Source organism: Hippopotamus amphibius, chromosome 13 (assembly GCF_030028045.1).
Source record: "Hippopotamus amphibius kiboko isolate mHipAmp2 chromosome 13, mHipAmp2.hap2, whole genome shotgun sequence".
Classification (NCBI taxonomy): Eukaryota; Metazoa; Chordata; class Mammalia; order Artiodactyla; family Hippopotamidae; genus Hippopotamus; species Hippopotamus amphibius.
The window spans coordinates 71908398-71919934 of NC_080198.1; the positions used below are offsets into that span (position 1 = coordinate 71908398).

General features: G+C 38.7%; 1 protein-coding gene across 1 annotated transcript in view; it reads left to right on the top strand.

Moving 5' to 3' along the window:
* Positions 1-5527, top strand: part of LOC130834492 (rho GTPase-activating protein 20-like) — a 29238-nt gene extending 23711 nt beyond the window's left edge. Inside the window, exons 11-14 of the mRNA XM_057704636.1 lie at positions 2114-2223; positions 2767-2956; positions 4179-4308; positions 5239-5527. Of these exons, the coding sequence (XP_057560619.1) occupies positions 2114-2223; positions 2767-2956; positions 4179-4308; positions 5239-5369 (561 nt within the window). The 3' untranslated portion in view covers positions 5370-5527. The remainder of the gene's footprint in view (positions 1-2113; positions 2224-2766; positions 2957-4178; positions 4309-5238) is intronic.
* Positions 5528-11537: the final 6010 nt, after the last annotated feature.

Below are 11537 nucleotides of genomic sequence, written 5' to 3' on the forward strand. Positions count from 1 at the left end.
CATGGTAACCAGCTCCTACCCACGTGCCTTTTCCTATAAATCTGACTTTTAAAGTGGGTGCAGCAGTCAAAATCAGTTTGGAATTCTGAAAATTCAATAGATTCATACAAAAATAGATTGAGTTTGAAATGATACAGCTGAATTACAAGTGTCTAGTTACATTCTACTTGTTAGTAGCTCTGAACAAAAATATGTTAATGTAGTAAACAGGTTATTAAAATTATCTTAGGAACTCAGTAACATGTGGTCTTTCCCTGTCCCCTATTACTGTTCGGTCATAATTCAATTATATGATAAAGTGCGACAGTTTAGAAATGACTTAGAGTTGACTGCTACTACACTCGCACCATAATAATACACACTAGGTAGGCAAACAGCAAGCTAAGTGTTGCCCTCTGTAAGGTACACACATGGAACTGACTTGATTTTCTAGCAAGAGTTAGTAGGCTCTTACCTATTTCCATGTTATAAGCACAGACTAGCAAGAGGGTGGCTACTCATGGGTACGGTTCTTAGACATTCCCAAAGTTTTCTCTTCCTAAAGTTGACGGACCTTGGTGGGATCAGACTTTGCAGCCTTGACCTTGATGATACCACGTGTCAAACTAACCAGAGAGTTGGCCTCAATCAGAAATGAATGTATCATGCGTACCGCACCGAGTTTGCCATTAAACTTTCTGTAAACAGAGGTCCAGCAGCAGATAACCTTGGCATATTCTGCATGGGTCATGTTCTGGCTTAATGACACTCAGCCCCACCAGTGGACTCTGCAGCACAGGGTCCAGGAAAGAGAGGAGACACACACTCCAAGTGCATGCAGTTTGGTACACATGAGGCAAAGGCCCTGCTGCACCCTCCCAGACTCCCAGAACCAGCCAAAGCTGGAGTGCTGCTTCTCTCCAAAGACACTGGGGTCACTCCGTAGGAAACAGTGAAGAACTTAAAGACCGTGAGTGGGTATTGTATACCAATAACACAGTGAAGGTTTGAGAGAACTGAGACTTTGTCCGTTGTCTTCACTGCTCTATCCCCAGTACTCAGCAGAGTGTCTGGCACAAAGAGTAGCTCAATAAGTATCAGAACAAGTGGACAGTTACTGGATTATAATCATGATAGTTGCCTAGAAGCACTTCCTGGACAAACTACTACTAAGAGAAGTCGGGCTATATATTAAGATCAGTGGAAGCAAGGTGTGCCTTTGAAACTAGCAAGGCAATGCAATAATTTCCCCTCAGTCTTGCACAGAAGATTACAACTTCATAAATTTTAATGGGCCCAATTCTATGATATTAAGACTTGTTCCTCAGCCCTCTAAAGGGTCAAATTTTCCAGGCCTCCACTTGGCAAACTTACATTTGCATATCACTAGCCTGATACTCAGAGGCCTGAAGCTGCTATATATCTAAATTTTTAATTTCCTTTTTTTAGGAGGATGTGTTCCATTCAAGGAGGTGTAAGAGGTAACATGTAGTTACCCACTGGGGATTTGGATATATTTCAACACCTGCTGCTTAGAAGTCTGCAGAACAAACTTTTATATAGTTATAAAAAAAAGGAAGACTGAAACTATTATTAGAGTAGTTTTTTCCCAAGGAGCACACATACCTCAAGTCAGAAAGCCCAGTTCTCTCTTAAGATGCAAGAGCATGTGGGAGTGTGTTTTTTGGTTATTTTTTTGTTTCAGAACTTCTCTTGCTTGAATTAAGAGCAAGCACTGTGTCTAAAGTAAACAAGCAAAATGGGTATGTGCATTTCTTTTCAAAAAACTAATACAATTTAGGATGAGCTATCACCAGACCTTGTCAGTTTGTGCTACTGTGCTAACGTGTACACAAAGAGTAAGTTCCAGGGTCTTAGAAGGGGCTTTAGCTTCACTCTCTCTACAGCCCCGACTCTACTTTTATGCTTCTAATTTCAGTTGCAGAAAATCCAAGCAATGCTTCTGGATGTGCAAGTCTATGGAGAATCAGAGCCAAGCTCTGTGTGGATCACAGTTTGTGTAGTTGTGAAGGAAATGGGCATTGAACTCAATTTTGCAACTAAATGTTTTCTCTGTAATTTCTCCAACATATTTAACTTAAGATTAATATATATATATTTTTATCCACGTAAGGATTTTCTTCGAAATATCCAAGGAAGTATATTTTCGGCCAGTCTCTATGATAAATGGCTTGGTGTTATTGACCAGGGGAACGAGGAGGAGAAAATAGCTGCAGCCCAGAGGTAATGATGCAATAATTACTCAACCCTGTTCACACCTCAAAAATGCAACCAACATACTCTCAGGAAAATCTTAGCTTATAGTTTACAGGTTTGTCCACTAAAATAATGACCAATGTCAAAGGGTTCCACTTGATCCTAACCATGGCAGCCAGTATAAAAAATAGACACATGCCTTACTGCTGATATTGAATTCGTGTTTTTCTCCTAATCTTATTAATATGGAATCCTTGACCCTTTTATACCTTCTAAATACATGAAACTGCTGGAGATGAAATCCACTGGTCTAAAAAGAGATGCTAAAGGACCAATCTGCCAGGGGTATTTGATTTTAACTTTGTCAAACACATAAGTAACCAGAGGAGTTCTTATCTGGATCAGGAATTAAATTCAATGAAACATTTTTGTATGCATTCACGCCTGCAACTCTGTGAGAGTGGAATGTGTACATAGTATACAAAGAAGTCCTCTATTTTCTGTCTTTGTATTTCCACTTCCTAAGCAAAATGACTTGTTTTATTTAGAAATGCATTCTTCTGCCTTTAGTCTTTTAGGCCAGCTGCCAAGAGCTAATGTAGTTCTCTTGCAATACCTTTTTGGAGTGTTACGCAACATTGAGCAGAATTCCTCATCCAATCAGATGACAGCTCACAATTTATCAGTGTGTATAGCCCCAAGCATTCTTTGCCCACCTAGTTCTGGCAGCTCAGCATTAGAAAACGACTTCAGAAAAAAGGTAATAAGATCTCTCATTTTTATGCCTTATGGGAAGGAGTCCCCGCTTTCGACCTGAAGTTTGTGGTATTAACTCTGATGGACCAGTTTTTTAAAGTGCACATTTTAATTACACTCCCCTGGAGTGGCAGAGTCCTTCTCTGGTGGGATATGGGAAGGTGGGCTATTAAGCGGGAAGCTGAGAGCAGTTGAGTCACTTCTCCTTTTCCATCTAGGAGACCCAAACAATAGAAAGATGAGAGTAGGATGATATGATAGAAAAGAATCTGGGCTTTGAAGTCTGAGAGCCAAGGTTCAACTCTCAGCCTAATCACTGAAGGATGTGTAAACTTGGGCAAAGTTTCCAAGCCATGGTTTCATCATTACATAGTGATGCCAACACCTTGTGGCTCCGGTCACTGCTGGCACATCCTAGGTGGCTCGGGCAACGTGAGCACCTGTGGCTCCACACATGCTGGCCTCCCGCTGGCTCGTTCAGAGAAATACTTGGCTGCTATTTCACCTCCACTACAGGATGAAGAAACTAGTAAAAGATTTCAGAACATCCTAACAGAGCCACAACATGCCTAATAGGATCACAGCTCTTCCCCCAAGCTTACCCAGAGCAAGCATGAGGCAAGGCAATGCAGTTAGACAAGCAGACATGTTTTCTCTCCAGCTGCTTCCTTCTTTCACAAAAAACCACTGAAATCTCTGCTTCCCATATTTCAGATATTTCTTAACTGAAGTAAACCACACAAGTTTTTCTGTATTGGATACTTTATAAATTTTAATAAGATGTTATATATAAATTATATCTCAATAAAACTGGAAAAATTTTTAAATAAAAATAAATAAAATTTAATAAGAGAATATACACCTTGGCCCCAAACATTCTATGTGGGTTACTTGAAAATTATCCTAGTATTAAAGACGTAACCATCATTACAAAAATGTTCGCTATTTAAACTAGCCCACAAATTATAACTTTAGCCCACTGATTGAAGGAATTTTAAAATCTGTGCCCAAAGTCCTCTTGAAAGTATTGGTTATTTCTTAGAGAAAACTGGTTTATAAATATGTATGTGTGTGTGTATATATATATATATTTTTTTTTTAATCAAGTCAATTTCTCTCAGGATTATTTTGCTTTTTTGTTAGAGCCAAGATTCATATATGAAGTGTGATTTACCACTATGCCATATGTAAAATAATACCTTGTTTTTGGCCCTTTTGTGTAACAGATTTCTTTTGTACAATTTCTCATTGAAAACTGCCTCAAGATATTTGGAGAAGATATCACTTCCCTCTTTGAAGAGAGCTCAATGAGTTGTGATAGTAGTGATATCACTGACAGCCGTGAGAAGGCTGCAGGTACTGTGAATAATTTAACTGGCCTTGATGAGAAAGACAGCAAGGCTGCCAGGGGTCACGGCAGATCCTTAGACTGTGCTGTCCTGGAGCCTAAAGCACATCCCAAGGGCAACGATTTCCATGTGCTCCAGGTCAGGTGAGGTTTCACACTGTTGTGAGAGCAAAGAAAGGATGAGACAGATCTAACTGCAAGAAGTTGCAAGCACAGCATTAGGAGACATCACGGTATAATACAGCATTTGGTTTTTCAAACAAAACTTTAAATGGGACTGATATATGTATCACATGTGCTCTGGTTGAAACCAGAGTGAGAGGCCCAGAGCACTGCTTGGTTTATTCCCCTCTCTCTCCTTTTTCTGGTCAGTGGTTCCTGACGTACCACAGGTACCCCGTGTCTTTGAAATAGGTTGAAAAGAACCAGCATCACTGAGAGAAAAAGGACTTGACTTCACGTCAAACAGCCTTTCCAGACTATAACCTCATGTGCCTCTATTTACCAGCTGCGTTAACTTCAGCCAGTTATTCTAGCTCAGTTTCAGTTTCTTCGTCTCTAAAATGTGAATAAAAATAATGTCTAAATCTTAGGATTATTGAAAAGATTAAATGAAACAATGGATGTAAAATAAATTTGTAAAAAAGCAATTAATGGGGCCAGTAGACGTTTCCGTGAGATCAGAGCTAGTTCTAACTGAGCCTAGCTAATCACAGCTAACGGATAGCAGTCCATTTTATGCGGCAGCATTTAGATTCAGAACCTGAGGACATGTGTCATGCGTTCCTTCATATTTTTCACATTTCTTGGTTTTATGACATTTACCTCACTGCTTTGAGGAAACCGTTAGGAAAAGCCATTTAATCAGGCATTGAGATGAGCCTAATATCAGAGAAGATGCTTATACTTAGATAACTGTTTGTTTTTCATTTCATCAGTGACAACAGAACAACCTCTTGAATCCAAGCCAGTGAGAGAGACAGTGATTTACAAAAAGGCGCAACTGCAGGATGATGCCAAGACCCCGCCTAGCATGGGTCCACCCAGCGACGTGTCTACAACTTTCTAAGTCCCCAAAGGTTATAATCTCCATAATCACACTTGACCCTTCCTTTTCCTCTCTTTAGCGACCTGTCTACAATTTGCAAAGTCACTGAAGATTAGAATTCCCCATAATCACACCTGACCCTTCCTTTTTGTGTGTTTCCTATAATACCTCTTTTGAATTTTATTAAAGGCTTTTTCTGCATCTATTGAGATGATCATATGGTTTTTATCCCTCAGCTTGTCAATATGTATCACATTGATTGATTTGCGTATCGTGAAGAATCCTTGCATTCCAGGGTATTCATGGAATACTTGCATTCATGGTATATGATCTTTTTAATGTGCTCTTGGATTCTGTTTGCTCGTATTTTTTTGAGGATTTTTACATCTATATTCATCAGTGATATTGGCCTGAAATTTTCTTTTTTGGGTGACATCTTTTTCTGGTGTTGGTATTAGGGCGATGGTGGCCTCGTAGAATGAGTTTGGGAGTGTTCCTCCTTCTACTATACTCTGGAAGAGTTTGAGAAGCATAGGTGTTAGCTCTTCTCTAAATGTTTGATAGAATTCACCTGTGAAGCCATCTGGCCCTGGACTTTTGTTTCTTGGGAGATTTTTAATCACCATCTCAATTTCAGTGCTTGTCATTGGTCTGTTCATATATTCTATTTCTTCCTGGTTCAGTCTTGGCCCCAAATAGTCAAAGCAATCTTGAGAAGGAAAGATGGAGCCAGAGGAATCAGGCTCCCTGACTTCAAACGGTACTAAAGGCTACAGTGATCAAGACAGTATGGTACTGGCACAAAAATAGAAACATAGATCAATGAACAGAATAGAGAGCCCACAGATAAACCCACGCACATATGAGCACCAAAGGAGGCAAGAATATACAATGGAGAAAAGACAGCCTCTTCAATAAGTGGAGCTGGGAAAATTGGACAGCTACATGTAAAAGAATGAAATTAGAACACTTCCTAACACCATACACAAAAATAAACTCAAAATGGATTAACGACCTAAATGTAAGGCCAGACACTATAAAACTCTTAGAGGAAAACACAGGCAGAACACTCTATGACATACATCAAAGCAAGATCCTTTTTGATCCACCTCCTAGAATAATGGAAATAAAATAAAAAATAAACAAATTGGACCTAATGAAACTTAGGTACCATTTGCACAGCAAAAGAAACCATAAACAAGACAAGAAGGGATTTCTTAGGTGGCGCAGTGGTTAAGAATCCGCCTGCCAACACAGGGGACACGGGTTCAATCCCTGCCCCAGGAAGATACCACACGCTGCAGAGCAACTAAGGCCATGCGCCAAAAAAACAAAAACTAAAAACAAACACAAGACAAGAAGACAGCGCTCAGAATGGGAGAAAATATTTGCCAACAAAGCAACGGACAAAGGATTAATCTCCAAAATATACAAGCAGCTCATGCAGCTCAATATCAAAAAAAGCAAATAACCCAATCCAAAAATGGGCAGGGAACCTAAATAGATATTTCTCCAAAGAAGACATGCAGATGGCTAACGAACACATGAAAAGATGCTCAACATCACTCATCATCAGAGGGATGCAAGTCAAAACCACAATGAGGTATCACCTCACACCGGTCAGAATGGCCATCATCACAAAATCTAAAAACAGCAAATGATGGAGAGGATACAGAGAAAAGGGAACCCTCCTGCACTGTTGGTGGGAATGTAAGTTGGTACAGCCACTATGGAGAACAGTATGGAGGTTCCTTAAAAAACTAAAAATAGAACTACCATATGAGCCAGCAATCCCACTCTTGGGCATATACCCAGAGAAAACCATAATCCAAAAAGAAACATGTACCACAGTGTTCACTGCAGCACTATTTACAATAGTCAGGACATGGAAGCAACCTAAATGCCCACCAACAGATGAATGGATAAAGAAGATGTGGCACACATATACAATGAAATATTACTCAGCCCTAAAAAGGAATGAAACTGATTTATTTGTAGTGAGGTGGATGGACCTAGAGTCTGTCATACAGAGCGAAGTAAGCCAGAAAGAGAAAAACAAATACTGTGTGCTAACTCATATATATGGAATCTAAAAAAATGGTACTGATGAACCCAGTGACAGGGAAAGAATAAAGATGCAGATGTAGAGAACGGATTTGAGGACACGGGGTGGGGGGTGAAGGGGAAGTTGGGACGAAGTGAGAGAGTAGCATTGACATATATACACTACCAAATGTAAAATAGATAGCTAGGGGAAAGCTGCTGCATAGCACAGGGAGATCAACTGGATGATGGGTGACGACTTAGAGGGCTGGGATAGGAAGGGTTGGGAAGGAGTCACGGGAGGGAGGGGATATGGGAGCATGTGTATAAATACAGTTGATTCACTTTGTTGTACAGCAAAAACTGGCACAACAAGGTAAAGCAAGTATATTCCAATAAAGAGCTTAAAAGAAATATCTCTTTGAGAACTCTTTTCACGAAACATGTGCATGAGTTTGTTCAGTCTGGATTAAATCCTCAGATCCTGTCCAGAAATAAATGAATTTCCTGGCAGAAGGATATACATGAGGCACCTTAAACCAAGAAAACACTGTAGATCACTGAATGAAAGTTAAGACCTTACAAGGTCGCAGCTCATCCCATTTGAGTTTTCTTTGTCTTGATCCCATGGATGCATAGTTGAGAAAATCTTCCCACAAAATATCTCCTCTATCTTCTATTCCTGCCATATTATGTTTTTTGTATTTTACTGTACATTTTTATATTAATAAAAGTGGGTTAGACAACCATTTTCTTTGCTTATGATTCATATTAACACTGGTGGTGGCTCATCTGGCAGTCTGGGTCTCAACTAAGATCACTTACGCACCCTGCAGTCAGCTGGCAGCTCACCTGGAGCTGACTTACATGTCTGCTGGTTGCTGTTGGCTCTGGGTCGACCCCCATTGTCTTCAACAAGCTAGCCAGTCTTCTTCACATGGTGGAAGAAGAGTTCCCAACAGCACGAGAGGCTTTTCAAGAGTCAATGTAGGAGAGGACTCCACAAAAGACCACAAAGACAATGAGTTATTCATTATTTACTGAGGGCTATTCCTGTAATCTACCAGACATGAAAATCATAACTCGACAGCATTACTACCACACACCTCCCTTTATTCATCCACTTTCAACCCTCCGTTCTTCAGAACAGCACTTCCCAAGGGGTGTTAGGAAGTGTGGTAGAAAATATCTCTGAAACAATAATTGATTTTTTTCCCTCAGATATTTCTTGCCTCTACCCTTCTCCCCGTCTTAAGCTGTCTTAAGAGACAGCTAGAACATTTCCTCAGGGAACAGAAGTTACAGAAGAATATGAGGGGAAAAGAGCTCTTTGTTGCTTATCAGTTTTGAAAATTTATTTCAAACAAAACAAAACAATTCATGGCACAGAGTAAAGATTTAGGTGGAAACCTCATGGGAAAAGCCCAAAACCATTCGATGTACGGAACATGTGACCCATTTCCTGAACAGAAACCAAGAGGAATCAGGAAGCCCTCACAGAACAACTAAATGACATGTCTAAGAAAGATGGGGTGTTGTACATTCATGCAGAATCTCTTGTACCTCAACATGGAACACATCAGTGAAGTTATTCCCATCAATCTGAGAATGGTATGGAAGGAACAAAGCCACTGGAATTGAATGACACGTCTCAGCAACAGTTGTACAGACCAATTCCCTGGGACCAGATAGGAATTAGGACATCTCAGCAGATGCCCAGCATACACAGATGACACAGAGGATAAGTTACATGTCGTCTCCCCGCTCCATAACCTCCTAACTCCTTGGCACTAGAAGACTCCAGCACATGGACACACTCATGGAGAAAACAGATCTTGAATTTCTGCCAATCTGGGAACAAAAGATTAAACTAGAAATCAAATGAGTTATTTCAAAGTATAGAACAGTACATATCTTACATATATCAGTTTGTAGACTGAGATTAGTACCAATACATGTTGAATACTTGATCCACACATTGTTTTCCTAGAAGGGGTTCCATGATCACGTAGGTTTGGGAAATGCTGTATTTTCTTTTCAGAAATCAAAATGCCCATTAACATATTAATGTCTTAGAGAAGACCCACAGTACAGAAAACACAGTATTTTCCACATTTATTTGACCTGGGAGATCCTTTGGGAGGAACCCTATTAATGAATGAATAAATAAATGAATATATTAATAAACTTTGCTCTACATTTATCTTCTGAGGTCATAGAAGATCCTCCACAATGCAACCTGCTCCAGTAATCAGTTTTCTCTTCACTATTTCCCAGTGTAGAACCTTTTCTTTAGCTAGGTCAGACACTCCACTGTTTCCCGAACAAGATACACTCATGTTTCTACGTACAATTATCAACTACCCTTGGTCTCTACATATCCACAAACTAGGTAGCCACTTGGGTTCTACTCTCCTAGAAATTTCACAAAGCTGTCCTTGACCATTCCAGCTCAAATTAATTGTTTTTTTTTTAATAATGCACGAGCATTTGATTTCATTAGACATTGGCTCATATGCTGCTTTGCAACATCAGGAATTATGCTGGTATGTTTATACATAGCTCAACAAATCCAAATTCCTGTGGTAAATGGTTATACCTTGTGTTAGTTTTATATTACTTTTAACGCCTGGCTAAATGTGTACTAAAAAAATGTCTGAATTTGTGAGCTTTTCTAAGAATATAGAAATTTTACATAGATTGGTAATGACTGCAAATTTTAAACCTGAAGAGGTAGAACACAGCACAAATGGAATTTCAGTGGGTGGCAATAAGACATCAGTTTGACTAAAGTGTTTTAGATATAGTCATATCTTCACAGTCTACTATTCACAGGTTCTGGGATATACTAGTTTTATTCATCTTGCAACAAATGGGATATTGGTGTGATGTATTTGGGAATAATTACATGCTTGTGTGAAATTTCTTTTAAATAGCAACAATTCCATAATAAAAGGGGCAAAAAACATAGTTGGGCAGTGCAACTGTGAGTTTTTGAGCCAATAAAGATATACAAAAGTCCCTCAAATTTGAAAAGAAGAAATAATAGGAGGTAAAGAAAAGCTGAAAATAACTAATTTGTCAATTGTAACTCATAGAGGAGAGTCTTGCCATGTGGAAATGGTCAATAAATGTTTTTCCCCCTCAGGATGCTCAAGTATAATGTATCATTGAGAAAGTCAATTTATTAAATTTTAGAAAATTTAGGAACTGATAAACTATAAAAGGACCCAGTTGTCTGATCCAGAATGTACAAAAGGCAATTAAGACTTTCTGATATTGGTCTTTACCAGCTGGTAAGATCTGTATAATCATCAATCAACCTGCATTTAATGATGTAATTAAGATGAAACATTTTCAAAAGTACAGCAAAGATACTGAGGATGAAAATCTTATTTTATCTCAGAAACAAAGCTATTCATAGGCTACCTTTATGAGAAAACTAATCTTCTTTATGGTAATTAATTACTATGATATATTGAATGGAAAAAATATATATAATATGTATAATACATATATTCAACTTTTATTCCACAAAAGCAACATGTAAGAATTGGGGGGATGGAGTATATATTTGTACAAAAAGCCATCTTTTTTCAGAAAGGATTGGGCAATGCCTTTCATATTTCTCCATAATTCCTCCCATGCTAGCCAAATGAGCTAGTAGGTACTCTAAAGATTTGTAGTGAATGGTGACTGTATTTTCCACTTTTATGCTTTACATGTCCACAGCATAACTGGTGCTAGGAAGACACTGATTTCTTTTTGGCCTTGGGTCTAAATGTCAGTATTCATTTGGTTGGCTAAGTCTTTCCAAAGAATGAAATCATTCCTTTGTCATGTAAAAGAAACTACTAGAAAACAAAATTGTCAAAGGAGGAGTTATAGTTTCCTAAAATGGGAAAAGAGAAACTACTTTGTGACAGTGGGAGTTTTTCCGAAATGCAGAGGTATAAAACGAGTTGGAAAAGTAAAATAAAACAAAACGATACTGACTTCAGGATAACGGATACCTCTGTGGATGAAAGGAAGAGAATGGGATATAGGAAAGGTGAAAAAGAGACTTCAAGCATATGTATATTATTTTATTGCTTAAAAGATTTTTAAATGCTAACATTTTGCCGTATGTTTCCATTTTTTTAAGAA